General features: G+C 56.3%; 1 protein-coding gene across 7 annotated transcripts in view; it reads left to right on the top strand.

The window, feature by feature from the left end:
* Positions 1–20,631, top strand: part of RIMBP2 (RIMS binding protein 2) — a gene marked incomplete at both ends in the record, with an annotated part of 100,945 nt that overhangs the window by 35,570 nt on the left and 44,744 nt on the right. For 6 of the 7 annotated variants that reach the window (XM_082852998.1, XM_082852995.1, XM_082852996.1 and 3 more), the window contains 4 exons: positions 936–986; positions 11,726–11,921; positions 16,414–16,559; positions 18,088–18,164. In XM_082852998.1, coding sequence (XP_082709124.1) covers positions 936–986; positions 11,726–11,921; positions 16,414–16,559; positions 18,088–18,164 — 470 coding nt within the window. The remainder of the gene's footprint in view (positions 1–935; positions 987–11,725; positions 11,922–16,413; positions 16,560–18,087; positions 18,165–20,631) is intronic. The other variant, XM_082853000.1, reaches the window with a different exon arrangement.

Raw genomic sequence — 20,631 nt, 5'->3', positions numbered from 1 at the left:
CAGACTCTCCTCCACTCGACCTCAAGTTCCAAAGGCGAGGGGCCTCCCTTCCTCCCAGCGTTCCCAGGCAGAGTCTCTTCATTGTAACTGGATCATGCACTCACCCACTAACCCATCACTGTGAGTCTAGGACGTTGCTCATGTACTCAGTGCATCCCCAGCAAAGTCAGGACCTCTTCCCAGGACATAGTTCCAGGCAGGCAAACACAACAGATATTTACTGTCATCACAGTATTAGAACTTCAGGGTCCGTGAGGACAGGAAATAATAATGTTGCATCTCAGGTTTGTGTGAACTTACCGTGTGGCCTGGGCAGCAGCCGTCCTGAGAAATTTCTTTGGTGAAACTTGTACAATTTCTTATTCTGTGGAGCTGATGGCTTTATGTCAGGTAATTTGAAGAAGGCAGCCCCCCTGCTACAGCTGAGAGCCTGGGCGCTCAGGACCACCCGGGCAGCTCCTTCTCAGGACCTGGTGGGATTTCAGCAGACCTTCGTTTATCTAGGGGTCCAGTTCGCATGATTGTGTTTTATTTCTCAAGCAGTTAAGGACATTTGAGAAAATTATGGTGCTCCCTGAGGCTTTGGGAAGAATGATCCTGCCGTCTGGGTTCAGCCTCCGACCGTGTGTGTGGCCCCTTCTCAAGAATAGAACCCGGCTCCTCCCCTCATGCACCAGCTGTATCCCACCAGCCTCCCTGTTCTCTGCCACATCAGGGGCGCTTTCCAGTTTTGACAAAGAGCATCAAACCCGAATCCATTCCTCTTGCCCAAAGGGAGAGACAAATGAGAACTGCTTTAGACCCTTAGAATTTAGGGGTTTATTAGAGGAATAAAAATCAACGACCCACACTCCCTGATAATTTAGACATTAATCTTTAATTCTCTTTTTCTCCCTTTAAACGTTCACTCTTCTGTTTTTTTATCATCAACAAAGGCTCAGGTTGAAGCTAAGAAAGAACACGAAGGCGCAGTGCAGCTGCTAGAGGTAAGCGAACCGGCCATGACGGCTTTCTTCCTGGGGGTGGGCGAGGTCAGGGGATATTGCGTTAATGCCTCATGGAAGCAATAGCTAACCTTTACTGAGTGCCCACTGGGTACCGGTTACTCAAGCAGCCTATATGATAGGCGCCATTATGGTCCCCATTTTACACGTGAGGAAGTGAGGCACAGAGAAGTTAAGCAGTTTTCCTATGGCCACACAGCCAGCATCAGAACTGTGGGTCTCAGAGGTGGTCTGCTCTCCTCTGCTGGCTCCTCCTGCATGGAAAGCAAGGAGGGTGAGCCCGCTCACTTGGGGGGCATGATTTCCTCGAGGAGAAAGGTCGGGGGATGGGCCATTCCTATGGGTGACAGATGAATGGGGGAGTTGTAAGTGACAGCACTAAGCCCAAGGAAGCACTTGGCATCTGAGGGGGGCGTTGGCAGGAATCACAGCAGTGAACACGATCAAGGTGCTGCCACGGGCACCGTCCCCATGAGCACAGCGGGAGCGACCCTCCCCAGCTGCCCAGAGGCCTTCCTCACTGGCCCTGATGGTGGGGGCTTGGCCGGAAGTGGGGGCCATGTCTGGACCACTCTTCTGTCCCTGGCTGATGGCCTGCTGCCAGCATCCTCGGGAGCAGGGGGAACTCCTGGGATCACCCCGGGGCCTTTGCCGTCTGCGTTCCTCATGCATATGATAAATGGACGTAAGGAGTCTCCCTGCCGAAGACAGAGGTCACCCAGTTCCTGACTCCTCACTACAGACACGGCAGCGGGCTGTGTCTGCACAGCTGGTGTGGCCCCACGAGGCCTCCTCCCCTAGTTCCGTCCCATCAAGAAAGTCCAAAAGGGCCTTTCCGCCGGGCTGCCACCTCCGCACAGGGGAAGCACCTGTCCTCTTTAAGATGACCTTGTCTCTCGTCCCCAGGGGACCAGCGGCCACTTAAAACAGAATATATTCATCTCTTACGTTGCCTTTTAAAATCTATTCCTCCCCCAGGAAAAGGTTTCATCATTATGGTCATAGGTATTAAAATTGATTTTTTGAAAGCGTCCATTAGCTAATGAATATCTGGAGAGCTGAGGGTAATAAATAGCAGAGTGGGAAATATATAACCCAGGAGACTGGAAACAGGCCTCCAAAGGGCCGTACATCTCCCTGAAAAATCACTTCATTCCCCCGCCAGCATCACTCACCGCACTTTGATTTACATAGTCTCCTGGCTGGAAGTGCAACTTCTCTTTTCCCATCACCCCAAGCCCATCGATCTGATCGTCCGTGTTGTTTTTATCCGCCTTCTGAGCTGCCGCTCTGTGACAGCCCCGCAGAGGTCATGTCCCCCGGCGCTGGCGGCCGTGCGTGCCCCGGCACGTGGGGAGGGGCGTAACGTGCTTCGGTTGGAAAAACGGAAAAGGCAGTGCAGATGCACTGAGAATCTGTGTCTTCTTTTATTCACAACATCTTCCTGTCGTTGTGTCTCGCTTTGCTTTTCACCCAGAACACGCTGGAGAGCATGCAGGTATTTTAGGGAATGATGTCTGCCCCTCCCCCTCCCCGTGTGCTTGGTTTGCTTCCCCGTTCGTGGACCAGCCGCGCACCCCTGGGCCCGCTCCATCCGCTCCTTCTTCCGAAAATGGGCAGCTTTCTGATGCGGTCGTGGGTGCCTGGGGCTCCCTGGGGCCAGGGCAGCCGAGGAGCTGCCCCTGGGGGCTCCACCCCAGGGAGGTGCTTTATTCTGGGCATTGAGGCCCAGGGCTCTGTCCTCTGAAGTGATGAGCGGGGCCAGCAAAGCCGGCTTCCATTCTCAGGCTGGAAGAACGTTCTGTGAATTCAGATGACCTCGGGGAGGAGAATTGTCGGGATGATTCTACCCTTGGGTCAGCCACGTGCTTTCGAGCCCGGCCAAGAGCCCAGAATTTGGTGGGTCCGTCATCGGAATTCAAGCCTTGCACCTGAGCGGTCCCATTCCCATTCTGTGTCGAGTGAGGGCGGCGACCCTCCCAGCAGCTGGGGACCCTTGCTTGTTCTCACAGGCGTCCGCCTGGGGAAGAAGAGAAATGAGCTGTCCCTCCAAACAGGGTTTTGAGCCTTTTCCAAAACTCTGAGTTTGGCCGTGAATTTGTAGAACCAACGACTTTTCTCACTCTTGGGTGGTTTCCAAAGCGGGGTTCTGGGACCCGCAGTATCGGCATCACTGGGGAGCTTGTCAGACCCACTGAGTCAGAAACCCGGAGTGGGGGACTGAAATCTGAGTTTTAACCAGCCCTCCGGGTATTTCGAGAAGCCTTGTTTGGAGAGTGCCAGGCTGGTTACAGGAAGGAGAACTATGTCTGAAGGGGTAAGCCCCCCGGGAATCTTGGCCAATCCTGGTTCAGCACCTTAGTAACCAGAATTGTTGACCAAGAATAACCCGAGTGCGACCCCGCCCGCCGATCCTCCGAGCATCCCTAGGAGGCAGTGTAGTCTTCGTTTGGAAGTTCTCGTTCTCTGTGCTTCCTGCTTGGCAGGCTGGTGACTTCCTTTAGTCAGATATTCTACCGAGCAGAACAACCCACCTCCTTGCGCAGCTAGAGAGAACGCAGTGACGGAGAAGGGCTGCCCCGGAAGACGTGTTAGGTCAACCCCTCAAAACACCTACACGCGCACATCCGGGTCTGTGGACGTTTCTCAGTGCTGTTTGCTGATGAATGATTGGCCAGGATGTTTGGAGATGGGGGGGTGGGGTGTCTTTATTCCTGGTCAGGACACCCAAGGACCGATCTGGGCTGGCTTGGGGGCTGAGCAAAGACAGGGGTCAGGAGTCAACTGAAAATAGAACAGAGCTTTTCAGAATCCGGAATCAGAATCCAGGTTTGCTGTTTGCAGACCTAACAGCCTAAGAGCAGGTACTAGCCTACATAGCTTCCTTGGCACTTTATGAGGGAGTGAGTTTAAGACAAAGAAGCAAAAGAAAATAGTTATAACAACAGCAACGGTGCCAACAGCAATGTTTATTGAACCCTTCTCTGAGCCGGGCACTGTTCTAAGGGTGCATCTGCGGGTTACCTAGGAGATAACGGACGTATTGTCCCTCTCAGTCTCCATGACAACCAGGGGAACCGAGGCAGGAGAAATGACTTCCGCAAAGCCTCGGAGCTAGTCAGGAGCAGAATCTGGATGCGAAAGCCCCAGGAGTTTGGCGTCAGAATCCAAACCCTCCACCACTGCACGGCAGCATCTTCTGATCTCGGAATCCTGACCTCCCTGCGAGGTGGGGTCAGGTCTCCTGCCAGCAAACCTGTACCAAAAGGTGGATCAGCTCCCGCAGCAGCCAGACTTGGAAACGCTGGCCGAGCAGCCCAGCTGCCCTTCCCCAGCAGCAGCAGAGACAGGAACGCATGCCACGCGGCCACAAGTGACAAGAGTGATGGAATTTCATCCTTTTAATACCACCCAGGGAGGTTGGTATCAACCTCCTCATTTCGCTGATCAAAAACCAAGGCACAGAGACGCTGATCCACCTGCCAAGGACACACAGCTTCTAAGAGCAGAGCCTAGGCCCTGAGGGTCCACGGGTAACACCATCTCAAGTCACTGAGAAAAGAGAAGAGATGGCCCGTGCTGAGAAGAGATGGCCCGTGACTGTGGGGCCCGTGAACCCTAAATCCTGTTGGGTAGGAGGCAGCGAGTTCTGGGGTCCGTTGCCAGGGGACTTTCGCCCGTGGTGAGCTGCTTCCCGCCAGCGTGTCAGTGCTGAGTGCTTCGCATGTGCGTCTCGCATGCTTTGTGGCTGATTCTCCAGGGCTCCTTCCTAGGTATTTATGGCCTCACTCCCAGCACTTGCTGCCGTCCTCCTGGACCAAGGCATCCACCTGCGGGCGATGCCAGGACGAGCCTGAACAGGCTCCATTCATCCCTGAGTCTCATTCGAAAGGAGACAGGGCTCATCTGGAGGCAAGGGTCCAGCATCTGAGTTGCACGGTGACTCTCCTGGTCCCCGGGCTCCTTTTGCTTTCATGGGTCCCTTCTTCCATAAAAACATTAAAATTATATTTTACATCTGCTTAGGTGCAAAGACGAATATAATCCAGGTTGGATTCTTTATTGTTATATTCAGTTTTCCTCTGAGTTTAAAGGAAATTAACATGAAACCATTTCTGTGGGTCCCTAAACAAGGCCTCAGGTACCCTCTGCTGCCTGGCTTGTGTTAAGATGCTCAGTGACCGTCTGGCAAGGGAGCGTGCTTGTGAGCAAATGAATATGTTTGGTCCCATCAGACAGATGAACTTGGTCTCTGGTGCACGTGTTAGGTTAGGCAAGGGTGTGCTGCAGTAACAAACACCAAAGTCTCGCACTCAACGCACAAAGGTTCGTTTCTTGCCACTGCAGATATAGGAACACTCCACGAAGCTCCACTCCACATGGTGGCTCAGGGATCCAGGCTCCCTGCATCTTGAGGCTGTGTCATCCGGAGCGTACGGCTTCCTGGTCACCACGGCAGGGAGACCTCTTCCGTGTCTCAGCTACAGAAGGCACGGGTGTCACCTCTGCTTACAGGCCGCTGGCCAGAGCTAGTGACCCAGCCCCGCTTCGCTGCAGGGCAGACTGGGAAGTGCAGTCTCCCCGGGTGGGGGCCTGGTGGCCTGGCTCTGCCACGTCTGAATTCTCGAATCTTTACAGAGCAATGCAGTTTTGATACTGAAGTGGACAGACAGATATTAGCCAAGTCGAGAATCTGAGACGTGCGCAGATAAAGAAGTTTATACTTAATGCTCTGCCTTTAGCTCTCGCAAGAACTCTCTGTCCTCCGGGAAGTGTGGGGATGGGGCCTCTGCCTCCCTAGGGTAGACTTGGCTGCCCTGCACCCATGAGTCTTAGCTGGAGGGCGAGGTTGTTAGGGACAAAGAAACTGGGGCAGGTATTTGGGGGTTCAGCCACCCAGGACCACCTCTGGCTCCAGCTTTATCTCCCTAACGCTCCCCTTCCCAACCGCAGTTGGGAGGACAAAAGCCACAGTCAACGGGAAGCCCCAGGTTTTGAAGTCTCATCAGTGAAAGGTGTTTATCTGCGCACAGGGTGCCTCTGTGACTAATGCTCGTCTATACAGAAACAAAAGTCTCAAATGACCCAGACCCACCAGCAGCAGAATTCACTGTGCTTTGGTTGGACAATTTGATAAAGGCATTAATCGTGTGAACCAAAGCAAACGTTTAAGACACTTGTGTTTTAATAGTGCTGACTCCACACACATTAAAGGATGCGAAACATTAATTAAAAAGTCACCTTCACCCAAGTCTCCCCTTGGTTATTACTTTGTTACATTTTAGTATCAAGATGGCATTGTCCTGTAAAGATTCAGAGCAATTATTTGTCAAGATCCTGGAATTCAGAGCCGGTTCAGATGAATTGATGGGGTTTTCCGGGTACATTACAGTTGCAGGCAAGAGCTGGGCGCGGGGGGTGGGTATTCACCTGGCAGTGGAGGCTCTCTCTTAACTGGGAATCACCGTGAAGGAGTATGGAGAGACTCTCCGTGTCTCCCGCTGATGATAAAAAGTGGGGAAATTCTAACATACCTGCATGGGCTGAAATGCACCATCCCCTTTGCTGAAAGCAGAAGTTCGGCCGTCTGAGAGGCGAGGGTGATTGGCTCACTAGTTAGCCATCCCCCCGGCGCTGTCCTTTGCCCGCAGAGGACAAAAGATCTTATGGGGCCCCTACCATGCCCACCAGAGTCTGGACTTAACAATTTTCCATAGTTCTGGAAGGAAGCTTCTCTCCCATTTTATAGATGAAGAAACCGAGGCCCAGTGAGCTTATGTGACTTTCCTCCACGCCCTCTGAGTGAATCAGAGAGTGGGGGGGTCTGGGATCTAGACACAGCCCAGAGCCTGGAGTCAGAGAGGATTGGGTGTGTCCTGCCACTTACTGGGTGTGTGACCTTGGTCTTTAGTCCATCTGGGCTGGTCTTCCTCAGCCATGCAATGGGCTCACACCAGCTTACCCCAGGGAGTCTCTCTGGCCATCAGCACTCATGCATAGAGAGCCCCTGGCAGGCCCTGGCACACAGTAGGTACTCACTAAGCAATAAATAGCACCACAAATCTTGTTTACCCCTAAAGACACCGCACAGAACAACTTACTCCCAAATCCCTCCTGCACTGCCTAGGACGCCCCTGGCTTGGCTGTGCTAGCGTGAGTGTTCACAGCATCCCTGGACCCTCAAAATTGTCCTGGTTTGGACACTAATTACAGGGCACAGTGCCCTACTCATCTGCTCCCTTTTATGAAGCCTGGAAGTCAGATGAAACATACAGGGCTTCCCTGGTGACGCAGTGGTTGAGAGTCCACCTGCCGATGCAGGGGACACGGGTTCGTGCCCCGGTCCGGGAGGATCCCACATGCCGCGGAGCGGCTGGGCCCGTGAGCCATGGCCGCTGAGCCTGCGCGTCCGGAGCCTGTGCTCCGCAACGGGAGAGGCCACAGCAGTGAGAGGCCCGCGGACCGCAAAACAGAAACAAAAACAGATGAAACATACAGAGTGGAGGACCTTGGGAATGCTGGCAGGTGCATCTTTGAACGTGTTTTCTTCGTCTTTATAAATACCCGCCGCCACATCTGCAAGTCTCTGCTGTGGATTCCAGTCGGGGTTTACTTGCCGGGTGACGGTGCCGTCTGTCCCCGCTGCGGTCAGAATGCAGCCGCCCTCCGCTCTTGATGCTCAGGTGGCGGGTCAGGGTGAGGAGAAGCGGGGCCGGGACAAACCGGGATGGGGACACTCAAGCAGACTGGTTAATTCAAGCGGGCGTGGTTCTGCCCCACCGGTGTCGCCACCCAGCCAGGAGCTGGTGGTGCCCTGAATCCTGAAATCAATCTTGACACCCCAGTAAGCCGGCCGGCCCCAGCAGTGGGCTTGCTGTTTGCTTTCTGCATCACTTGGAAGCAGTTCCTTCTGGTAGCAGCTTGGGGACCATCGGAGGCACTTAGCCCCAGCGGCCGGGCTCAGCATCAGAGACCCAGCCGCCGCCAGCTGCAGCCAGGCCCGGAGAGGGTGTCCATGGAGGCTCTGGAAGGGACACCTGCTTCCTTCCTGGAAGGGGGCAACAGCAGGGAAGCTTGGCGAACTTTCCAGAGGGAGCGCTCACCTGTGGGATGTTCTTCCGGTTTAACGGGTCCCTGCGCCTCATCTCCTAGTTGTTCAGACCGTTTCCCCCCTGAAATTAGTGAGAAGAGGCATCTGGAAGCTGCCTGACTTTTGGGAATTGTCCTCCTGCTGTCTTGAAGCCGTGTCCTCGGATACCCAGAGGAGAAACAAAACAAGGAATTGATAAGAGAGGGGCAAAGAATTAGGTGTGATCACGCAGGACTCTTAGAATCTTTGGGGTAGAAATGCCAGGTGGGAGAGGCTTAGCGCTACACCTTCGCTCCCGGGTCACAATGGAAGCACGTCTCCAGCCCACTTGTCGCGTGTGTGCAGACGTGTGCTACGAAACGCTTGTTGGCGAGAAGGCACACCCCTCTTCTCTGCCCCTGAGGGGCCTCCTCCCCCAGCCCCCTGGTCCCCAAGATCCCGGGGGTTTGCCTCGCTCCTCCTCCCATGGGCATCTCCCACCACCTCCGGGGATGTTCAATTTAAAGATGGTTTGACGTCAGCTCCGATCCACCTGCTTCCAGGACCCTCCCCTCATCACTCACGTCAGAGCCGGCCCCCTTTCTACAGGCACGTCCTGTGCCAGCTGCCGGGGAGAACCGCCTGCCACAGTCCCCATCAGTGAAGGGGACCCTGAACAAAGAACCGTTCCCTGGAAGGAGGCGCTCCAAGAGCTGGGGTCCTGGCGGGCCGGCAGTGGTGCCCAGGAGACGGAGTTCACTGTAGCACCTAAAACGTGCAGCGGTTCAGCACCCCTGCATGAGCCCCGACCTTTCTCTCTGCTTTGGTCTGAGTCCCACAGGGCCTGCTGGGAGCGCACAGCCTGCCCTCCTTCCTCTCCGTGCCGCCCGCGCCCGGCCCCAGTAAATCAAGGGCTCCCGCCATGGGCCTGTTTTCCAGGCGCCTCGGATGCCCGACCTCCACGTGGGCTCCTGAGACCTCGGCCGCTCTAACGCTCAAGGCTCCTGATCTGATGTTCCCACAACGCCAGCTTTTCATGTACCGCCTTGGAGATTTTCTCCGTGATTATTTCGTATTTTCTTTAAATCCATTCACTTTCTAGAACTCTCTATTTTGAAATAATTTTGAGACTCCCGAGAAGTTACGAAAGTAGCACAGATGGTCGCTGTGTACCTTCACCCACCTCCCCAGGGACAGCGTCGTGGGTGACCAGAGTACATTGTTGGAACCAGGAAGCTGACGCAGGCACAGTTATCGGTAACCAAACCACAGAGACTCACTCTTTGCCCTTCCCTCGGCGCTTAGTTCTGTGGAATCTGATGGTACATAGAGATTCATGAACCGCAACCGGGAATACAGATGGCTCCACCCCCCAAAGACACGCCCTCATCTTAATTCCTAGTACTCGGACCTTCCCCCCAACCCCAGACCCTGACAACGATTGATCAGCTCTCCACTGCTTTAGTCTCGTCATTTCACGAATGTTACATCAATGAAAAATCTATCTGCTTTTTGGGTTGGTTCACTTTTCACACACCGCGTGACATGAAGGACCTGATTACCAGTTGTCTTTTTCTTGTGCACATTACAATGAGGATGTGGCCATCTAAGTGGCATTTGTGTTCTTCCACGTTCACCTGACACCCTCCCACACACGCCACCAGGGCACCTGGCGGCACACCTGGATGAACAGGTGAGCTCAGGGCTCTTCTGATGCCCTTCCTGCCTGAGGCTGGGTTGTTGGCGACTGTTCCCTGCCTGAGGACCTGTCGCTCAGCCCTGGAGCGAACATTTCGTCTTCAGGGCTGAGCAGGGAGGGCCAGAACCCTTGGCCTTGAGGCATCCGATGCCGCCATCCTGGGGTCACCGCTGCTCCTGGGCGGGTGCCGCGTCTCCCCGATGGGAGGTGCCCGGGCGGGAGGCGGATCTCGCCACGTCCCCACCTGTGCCCAGGGGCTCCTGGCCTCACCTCTGTGCCTTCCTCGGTGGTGACAGCAATCGTAGCCAAGCTCATTCAGCCTTTTAAGAGAAGAATCCTGCTGATTTTGTTAAATGCATCGAAGAAATTAATTATTGGTTTGGGATTTGTTAGGTCTATTTTTAGAATTCCATGATCTCAGACATAAACAGCACTTCATTCTGGCCTAAGGAGCTGAAAAGCTTAACACCAGTGGAGGAGGGACAGGGAAGGGGGGGGACGGGAAGAGGAAGAGAGCATCGGTCTACCACTGTCCTGCATCCCTGCGTGCACACCGCCATGAGACCAAACATCTCTCAAGCCCCGACTTGGTACCAAGCTCTAGTCCGAGTGCTGGGGACACAGCGGTAGAGAAGCGGACAAAAATTCCTGCCCTCGTGGAGTTGACATTTTAGTGGAGGAAGCCAGACGATGCCCACGGTTAATAATACAGCAGATGGGATTTTCCACTTATCACAGACTGAGGAAGGGAGACAAGGCAGGACCTCCATGCAGATGAAAGAAGCGGCTGCCTCTAGGAACGTGATGCCTGCAAGTCAGGGGGTCCCCTCTTCTCTGCTTCAGCAAACAGTTACAGAGCACCTGCCATGTGCCAGTGCTATGCAGCGCGTCGTGGGTGTCTCAGGGAACCAGAAAGCACAAGCTTGGTGCATAAATGATCTAGTCACGGAGGCAGACGAGACGTAATCAGGGAGCTACTGGAATGTGTCAGGAAGGGAGCTTGCAGGGGAGGGGGCAGAGCGGACCCTCCCTGTGCCCCTCCTCCGGTGGCCCAGGGCAGGGAGTTCTGACAGCAGGAGAAAGGGCGCCAGGGGAGGAGGTGTAGGGAGTGTGCACCACGGTTCCCCAGGGAGAGGAGAGTGGCTGGGTCACGCCCGCCCAGCTGAGAACCCAGAGCAGGGAGAGATGGGGGTTAATGGGGGGAGCTGCCCAGGGCACCCTTCCCTGCCGCGTGTGCCCAGGGGACGCTCCCAGCTCCCTGGTGCTCCCGAGATGTCTCCGATGTCTGCAAATGGCAGCGATGTTGCTAAGCCAGTCCAGCAAACAGCACTTCCCTTTAATGCCAAAGCGGGGTGCTTTGGGGTTCTGCAGCTTACAAGAAAACTGCATCCAGGGGTTAGCAACTGAGCTGTCCGCAAAGCTGGGCTGTGTCACCGCCTCACGCTGCAAATTTCAAGCAGCTACAGTGAGGCGTGCCAACCGCAAAGTGCCCGGGCTGTACACAGAGCCCAGAACAACCCGCAGTTGGCTGCTGGGATCTGAGTGTTTGCAAGGTTTCTCGGCTCCTGTGCTTTCCCACGTTCGCCCTGAGAGGAAACCTGGCCGACGGCCAGGGTGCACAGGAAGCTTAGTTTGTTCAGACACCGTTCTCGCGTGGAGGAAAGAGGCAGCCCTCCTGCACACACACACACACACACACACACACACACACACACACACACACACACTGTCATTAACACATGCACACACGGCACTCAGTCCTGTGCACACCCATGCAACACACATGCACACAGTACACACGCACACGCACTGTCATCCCCCCATGCACACGTGGCATGCATTCTTGTGCACACGCGTGCACACACACGCACAGACGCACACCTGTGCGCAGACACGCGGGGCCCCAGCAGGCCAGGCCGCCTGCTGACCGCGGGTCCGGGTCTCCGCGCGCAGCGCAGGGCACGGGAGCTAGAGGAGAAATGCCGCGCGCAGAGTGAGCAGTTCAGCCTGCTGTCCCGGGACCTGGGTCGGCTCCGGGAGCACGCGGGCGAGATCGACCTGCAGGGAGGCAGCTCCCTGGACGTCCCCTCGTCCCCCGGCAAGCCCTTCCGGAGCTTCATGAACGGACTGGCTCCCTCCATTGGCAAAGGTAAGCGCCTGGACCGACCGACCTCCCTCTCTCCCTCCCTCCCTCCCTCGCACGGCGGCCGGGATGGAGAAGGGGCGCTGGCAAGGGTCGGGGGTGGAGGTGTGTGACAGAGCATCTCACCACACCCGGGGCGGTGACCAGCCTAGCAGGCCTTGGGGCGGTACAGGCCAGCCGGCGTCTCCCACGTCCACCCCACGCGCCAGACCTCGTCCTCAGCCCTTGACGGTGCCGACCAGCGTGGCTCCGCACACCTTCTGAGCCCCGTTCTACAGACAACACGGGTGGGGGGGCTTAGTGGGCCACCCAGCCGGGCGGGTGAGCCGGGACTCGGCCCCAGGGGTCTGGCTCTGGGGTCTACGCTGGGATCTGCCAGGTGGGCTTCTCAGCTTCCCTCGTTTCCCCTCTTTTCACCCAGTGGCCGCTTGTTGACATTGTGATGTACTTGGAACCTCCCTTCTGACAAAGGCAGCGGTACTAACAGCGGTGCATTTCAATGCCCTCCCATCACATTTGTGTTTAGGATGCAGAGGTGGGGGGCAGGGAGGTTTGAATTTGCCTGGTTGAGGGGAATTTTGATCCCAGAGGCATCGAATGTAACGTCATGGAAGGTTCCCAGTGTAGGCAACAGAATACCCTGCTCAGTCAGGGAACTTTCTCTCCACTGAAGGTGGAACGGGTCGCAGGCCCAGTTTTATCCTCCTGTAAAACAGTCGATGTTTTCAAGTTTACTGGAGATGAGTGTCAGATATTCACTCTGGAATTCCATAAAAGAGAGAGAGTTCCCACATCTCTCCTGGGTCTTGTCAGAACGTAGGGTAAGTTCTCTGGACGCTTTTCATTTTGAAAACAAGGCGATGCTGCCTGTGTCTTGATAAATCATGTTTCCTGGCTTCCTGCTCCCTTCCCGCGCTGCTCATGCGTTAGGAGAATGCTAAGTGGCCACGAAACACAAGACAGGGGGAGAGGGGGGTCTGGACACCCCCCCAACAGACAAGTTCTGAGCACAGGGTACCCCCCCAGGCCGCGATGCTGAGCAGATGGCCAGGCCCTGGGTGGAGCCCCTCTGGGTGGGGGGAGCACAGACAAGAAACAAGGGGACAGATGAGTGACTAGGCAGCTTCCCACTCAGACAGACGCGGGAGGTCAGGTGACGAGAGCATGTGACCCAGGGCCACTTAGACGGGGTGGTCAGAGAAGGTTGCCTCCCAGAAAGACCGTTTCTCCAGCTCCCACTGGGTGAGAGCTTCGGGGCTGCAGGTTCACGTGATCTCGGCCATGCACGCTTTTCAGGGTCCCCGGGTCGCGAGCAGTCGGTAAGCCCCGGGACTCAGCATAACGTTGTGTCCTCCTGGCTCAGAACGGTTCTGGCGACACAGGACAGACACACGGTGGGCCCGCAGAGACGGGCGTCCGGGGGGATCCACGTGCAGACAGTCGGTACCTTTTTCCTCTGGGAGGACCACCCAGAGCGCCCCACGAGCAGCCACCCACGTGCGGTGGTGAAGCCCAGGGACGCCCAGTAGAGATGCAGCCTCCAGGGTGCACTGGGGGCTGGGCACGTGGGCACCTCTGCCTGGCACACACCGGAACCCCAGGCCCCCCAGGGCGAGGCAGGCGCTCGGCACACACCGGGCCGCGCATACAGGCTGGTTACAGGGAAGCACCCCGTCACTTAGGGAGCCTTTCCTATTGGTGCAGGAACACTTCAGAAGCTGTGTTCCCGGATACGGCCCAGCCCAACTTGCGAGCGGCCCCTTCTAAAAGTGGCAGCCAGGGGCCCCCTACGCGAATTCCTTGCAGCACAGCGTGAGAATGTGTTAGTCCAGGGCGAGCTCGTGGGTCAGCGGGGGTGGGGAGGAGAGCAGTGATTGACCTGGTTCAGTCGGTGTTGAGAGGATCTGGAAGAAAGGATCTAATTCACGACGGAGGAAAATGGATGCTAAGAACAAAACCAGCAAAACCCAAACAGGACGCTGTCTCCGATCCCGGTAGAAGAATAGGTTTGCACCGAGGCTTCCGTTCAGCCCCGTGGAAGAGCCATCGTGATAACAGACCAGCTCATTTGATAAACGCTACCTCGCCCACGGGGGCCCCCTGCTGGCAAAGCCAGACAGGCTTGGCATCCTCCCTGCCGCATCCTTGGTGTGCCAGCATCACTTGGTCGTGGGAGGAATGCCTGGTAGGCCTGAAGCCCCCCTCCAAGTCATTCCTTGACGGCAGATGGCAGGGGCCCCTTTAAGGGTGAGAGTGACAGGGAACTCGCCGCTGGGCTGGCCTTTCCTCCTCACGCAGGAGGGGAGGGTGGGGGGGCAGAGGAGCAAGCAGGGCCAGTGCAGGGTCAGAGCAGGACCCGGCAGGCGTGCCGTGCATCCCCTGGGGGCCTCCCGCCTGAGGCTGGGTCCTCCCAAGGTTGAGGAAGACAAGGACCGCTTGACCGTGAGTCCCTAAGGGACTCGCCTTCTGTGCAGTAGTCACATCTGCAACCAGCAAGGCAGAAATCACACAGCGACAGAAGCATCCCCAGAAATCTCCTAGGGAGGGGGCACGCCACCTCCCAGGGCTGCCCCTACACAGCCAGTTTCCTTCCAGTATTGGAGCTGGGTTTTGGTGAAACACTGGATAAAGTCATTGATTTGACCTTAGTGGCCGTATTTCCCAGAAAATGCATATGTTGAAACACGCGAGCGTGAAGGGTGTGCAGCTGAGGGCACTGCATGATTCTGTCTCTAATCTCGCGTTCACTCAGAGAGCAGAAGGGCAGGTAAAATGCCACATGCCACAAAGTATCTTGCTCTAGACAACTGGATTTGTTCAAGTTAAAATGGGAATGTGAGGCGACTCTGCTATACTCACTTCACCTTTGCTGGTGGTGTCACCCCCTGCTATTCCCGGCAGCGGTGTATCAGTCAAGATGGGCTAGGTTCAGCTGCAGTAACAAACATCCCCAAATCGCAGGGGCTTGAAAGAGAACAAGTCTTGTTCTCGATCACACTGCACATCCGTCTCAGGTTGGCTCAGGGAATGGGTTCCACACTCTCTTCACTGGGGAATGCTGAGCCTTTCCCATCTGGAATGTTCCATGGCAAGGGAAAGGAAGCATAACAAATGAGACACTGGCTCAAAAAGGCTTCTGCCCCAAAGCAGGACACGTCTCTTCCACTCACAGTTCGTTGGCCTGGGCGAGTCCTGTGTCGGGGTGAAACACCTCCCCTGCAGCACTGAAGCACCCTGCAGCCAGGCCACGCCCTCCGCCGGCTTTCTGAGGGAGTCAATTAATTCAGTAAATATTGACTTTGCACCTGCTATGCCAAGCACTGGCTGCTGTGGTCATTAGGGGTCCTGGGCAGTGACCAGAGCCAGGCCGCTGCGCTCTGAGATATGGCCTCCTAGCAGGGACCCCGGGTCCACTGCAGCATCAATTCTTTGTTGCAGTGATGGTCCCCCAAGGTTCTCAGTTCTCTTAATCAGCTAGGGGAGTGGGGGTTCTCTGGGGGTGACTTCTACACAACCTTTGTGGGAGCACTTCTCACCCTGTATGTTTTTCCTGATTTGGGCTCAGCGCGTGGTCTTCCTCAGTGGAGCTGTCCCTGTGATGGGAGAGCCACAGCCAGCCAGAGACTAGACAGAGCCAGAAAGGAGCATCCGCAGGCCACCAGGCAGTGAGAACGTGGGGAAGGGAAATGGTTGCTTCTGTAATTCACATCCGGTCCTAAAGAAACACGCCTGACTTAACCCGACAGTCCGGGCCAGCATTGGTCAAGGTGCTCAGTTCTCCCCGCCCTGCCACATGTCACTGGGCTGGGGCTCAGCAGCCCCGTGAGGACAGGATGGGCAGATCTGCTCTGGTGCTAGTGAGTCTCAAGAATAATTTTTAGCCATAAACCTGACCATTTGGCCACTTTGTGTGTAAGTCAGGTCCCTTTCAGTCATAAGTGACAGCAAAGCCGGCCTAAACTGGTGTGAGCAAAAAGGAATTTATTTATCCCGTAGAGTAGGTGAAGAGCCTGGGTTTAGCCTCAGGTACAGCTGGATTCAGGGGCTCCAGCCATGCCACTGGGATCCAGTTCCTCCCTCTCCGTCTTCCAGCTCCTCCTTCTATGAGCAGTCTCCATTCTCAGATGGACTTTCCTCCTCCTGGTGGCAATGTGGCTGCAGTATCACTGAGTCTCATCTCCTCTCCATTTTAAGCCAGAGAAAAAGAGAGCCTCTTTGCCCGTGACTCCCATGAAGTTCTCTCTGATTGGGCCTTCCCGTCTCATGTGCAACACCACCATCTCCACCAAACAATTGGTGTAGCCAGGCGTGGACTCTGCCGGATGGGCAGCCCAGAGCCGGGGGTGTAGATTAAGAGTGGGACATGGGTGGGTCCCAAAATAAAAGTCCAAGACTGATGCCAAAGACAGGGAAAGACCCACAGGGAAGGCAAGTGACCAGTGCACTTTGATTGTTTCCTTCGTGTCTTCTCTCAAATTGCTCCGATGTTGGTGTACAGGTCAGGAAAGCTCCGCTGGAAGCCGCACTGTGATCAGTGAATCTATCCGGCCCCTCCCGCTCCCAGGTGACAAGCCAGAACCTCTGTCCATCAAGCCCACCTTTCTGTCGAGACCTGGTGGCCCAAGATGCAGCTTTGAATCCGACGTGAGTCCTGTCCTGGCTGAGGCAGCTGCCCCAGTGCGCCGTGATGCGGGCTGTGGGTGTTGGCGGCCCTCCCCCTCTCTCCCCAGCCCCCCTTTTTCTTGCCTTCACCCCCGTTCATTGAGCACCTACTATGTGCCAGGACGTGTGGCCCCAGTTTTACAGATGGGGGCAGGGGGAGTCCCTGCTCTCATGGGCTGAATGACCATAAGTAAGTCAACACCTAAAAGTCGGGTAACAGCGAATGTCGTGAACCCAACAAGCCGGTGACCCGGAGGGACGAGGTGAAGGACAGGGCGGCCCTTCTTGGCCACTCGTGGTCTGTTTATCTGTGAGAAGGAGCCCAGGGGAAGCCCACTGGGGCTGGAGAGGAGCTGGGAGCTGGGGAGGGGGCTTGTGGCCTCAGGGAAGCTCTCGACTTTTGGTTCAAGTCCAGGGGGAACCACTGAAGGCCCTGAGACGGGGAGTGCCGTGCTGTGACCCCCAGGAGAGCCCTCTCCCCGGTGCGGGAGTGTCAGGAGGGACCTGGCCTTCTTCTCCCGGGGTGGGCGGGGTTCATGGTCACTCCCACCCTCCCCTGGTGCCCTTTCCTCCCTCTCCCGACCCCAAGACAGTTGTAGCCGGTGTAAGGAAACCCCTATAGGCAGCGTCCCGGTGCCCGGCAGACTCGGGCAGCAGAGAGGAGCGGGGCGGGGCGGGGGGGTATCGGGAGGAAGCAGCCCCCGTGTCCCTTTTCCTGATCAGGATTCCCGGGGGCACCGGGCACCATCCACGCGTGTGTGCTCCCCTCCCTGCACGGAGCCCTTGAGGGCTGAGGGCACAAAGCATTACCTAAATGTGTCCTCCGAGGAGCCTGGCAGGGTCTGGGGCAGTGACATCTCAGGCCTTAAATTATGTTGGGGGATGGTCCTAACCTTGAGTCCAATCTGGGTGTGGGAAGATGAGGTCTTTTTAAAAGTAGCTTTTAATTAATTCATCAATTTTGATTGAAGTATAGTTGATTTACAATACTGTGTCAGTGTCAGCATAGTGATTCAGTATTTTTGCAGATTATACTCCATTGTAAGTTTTTACAAGGCAATGGCTGTAGTTCCCTGTGCTATACAGTAAATCCTTATCTGTTTTATATATAGTAGTTTGTATCTGCTAATCCCATACTCCTAACGCTTCCCCCATTCTGGTAACCACAAAATTGTCGTCTGTGTCAGTGAGTCTGTTTCTGTGGTGCACATACCTTCATTTGTATTATTTTTTAGACCCCACATAGAAGTGATATCATACAGTATTGGGGGAGACAAGTTCTTTCTAACTGTCCTCTGTGTGACCAAGAAGCCCGAAGGGAAGGACCCCGCCCCCATCTCTGGGTCACACCCAAGACCAAGAACCTGGGTGTGGCCGCATCTCACGGGGGTCCCACCATCTGAGGCTGAAAAGCCCAGGGGGACCGTGGAAGGGATCTCCTGCGTGCTTCCGGCATGAAATGTGACGCCTACAGCTTCAGTGACCTGCACGTCCATTGTGTCTCCAACAGATGGATAATGAATGGAATTCCAGTACCGCCAAGCAGAGATACTCGGGGAAGGTCCACTTGTGTGTCGCCCGCTATAGGTAAGAGCGACGGTCCTCTCCACATCCTCTGAGCATCCGGAAGCACGGGCAGCCTCTGGGCAGGTGGGGTGATGGGGGTGGGAACGCTCCGTGAGCTGAGGGGACCCTTCCCAGGTGCCGAGAGAAAGCGGCCAGTTCATCCGGGCTTTGGAGGGTGGCAAGGGTTTGTCTGTTCTGATAGCAAGCGTTTGGATAGCGTGTTAGTTTCCCAGGGCTGCCATTCAAAACTGTCACCAACTGGGTGGCTTAAAAACAGCAGAAACCCGCGCTCTCCCGGTTCTGGAAGGCCGAAGTGGGAAGTCAGGCTGTGGGGACGACCAGCTTCTGCTGACTGTCAGCATCCCTGACGTCCCTCAGCTGTAGGCTCCCCGCTCCAATCTCTGCTTCCGTCTTCACGTGCCCTTCTTCTCTGTGGGTCTCTGTGTGTTCCCTCTTCTTTTTATAAGGACCCCTGTCCTTGGATCAGGGCCCACCCTACTCCAATATGACCTCATCTTAACTTGATCCCACCTGCAAAGACCCTATTTCCAAATAAGCTCCCCTCCACAGGGGCCAGGACCTGAACGTCTCTTTTGGGGGACGCAGTTCACCCCATGACAGGCGGCAAGCTGAAACTCAAAGAGGGGCCCCCTTGCCCAGAGCCCCCTGCTCGGTGCCTTTCCGGCCTCGTCCCTGTCCGCCCGGTGCCTGGGCCACGTCACGTAGCTGTTACAGCTGCAGAGCTGAGCTCCCGTTGGAGGACCTGGGTGTCTGTGTCCACCAACGTGAGCCAGGCTGCTCACGCACGGCCCGCAGGTTCTTTGTGTTACCACTGAACACTTTGAGGTGGATGAAGGTTAGCCACCTCCCTGCAGCTTCCCTGCCTGGTTATAATGCGACAGGCGTTACAATGCCCAGAGTTTGCCGGGTGTGCAGACACGGATGAATCGAATAGTCACCAAAAGCAGACATAAAACAGTCAGACCTCCTGTACTGTATGCTCAGTGAGGACCTGGGCTCTTGTGTTTCCAGATGCCCCAGTGACCCTTTGTTTGCCTCCTGGGTTGGCCGGGCAGGAAGGGCAGTGTTCTGGGGGCAGACGCCACTGCCCTCTTAGTGGGCGACGGGCAACCAGAGTCCCCCGTGAGGGGACTGGACTGTGCACAGAGCTGTCGAGGAATCAGACCTCAGGAGCCGTCACCGAGGGTGGATGCCTCCCTCACTAGATCCTTAAAATCTTCCCGCGTGGAGGAGGTGGGGCGAGCTTCCTTTGAGCCCGTCTGCGCACCTTCAGTGCCGTGTGCCTTCTCCAGTGAGAACCGTTTCTAATAACTATGCTGCCTGTCCGTGGATTATTTTCCGCTGATCCACTAATTTCACCAATGCAAACCCACTTCTGACGTCCAGATAATGGAAGCCCGTGGAGTAGCCACCCTGGGCTGGGGCGTCATGGATGAGGACGCCAGCCGGCCCCTGAGGAGGGCCCCCCCCATGCCCCCCGCCTGCATCCTTCATAGGGTCCCTGGGGACATCGCCACATCACTGGAGAGAGCGTTGAGGACGCCAGTCCTGGGGCCCAGGAAGGAGGGCTCAGCCCCGCCCCATGTCTCTTGGGAGGTCGGTTCCGCCTTTGTGTGTGTGGAGCTGGGCTGGCACAGCTGTTCAGGCAGAGCCCTCCGGGCCGGCCAGTTGGGGCCGCGGCCGGGATGCCCATCTGCCTTCCAGGTTTGTCTCCCTCGCCAGCTGGGCCCTTCCCAGCGATGAGCCTGGTCCCTCGAGGCTGCGGTGGCCCCCTGCTCCCTGGGCACGCCCTCCCTCCGCTCTCCTGGGGAGGCCAGACCTTATTCTGGGGAAGGTGCCCATGAGCGGAGGCACCCAGAGGCTGGATCCACAGCCAGCGTGAAAGCAGGCAGAGAGAAAGCCCGGGCGGTCAGCGGGTGTACAGCCGACAGCGCGGTCCCCAGCCAGGGCGCTCGGTGAGCCCCACCTCCGTCCTCTGCTGGCGCTCTGGGTGTTTTCCACCTGACGCCCAGCCACATCAAACCACATGGTGAGCAGCGCAGACAATAGTCCCAGACAGAGTCGCGCGGACCTGAGTTCCCCAAACACCCTGCGGATCCCTGGAGGAGTGGCTCGAAGGTAAGGGGAGTTTGGGGGTGTTTCCCCCCCAGAGCTAAACACTGTCCTTACTCAGCACCCTGCTTCGAAGTTTCCCCAAACTCGAAACAGGAGAAGCCCTGCTCCCCGTGGCCCTGTCCCCTCCTCCCACCTCTGCTCTAGGAGCCGCCTGTGGAGCGGCCTTGCTTCCCCATCTCTTGCCTCCTCTTCAGCCCGGAGTCCCCTCCCCCAACAGCAGGACGAGCCCCGCTGAGGCTCCAGGGGGCCCCTTTCCAGAAGTTCTGCAGGCACCCGATGCAGGCGTCCCGCACCCTTCCTTTTAAACAGCTTTATTGAGGGGTCAGTCACATACCTTACAGTCCCCCCGTTT

This window comes from Leucopleurus acutus (assembly GCF_964270905.1).
Source record: "Leucopleurus acutus genome assembly, chromosome: 13".
In the NCBI taxonomy this organism is placed as follows: Eukaryota; Metazoa; Chordata; class Mammalia; order Artiodactyla; family Delphinidae; genus Leucopleurus; species Leucopleurus acutus.
This window is presented reverse-complemented; position numbering and strand designations above follow the sequence as displayed.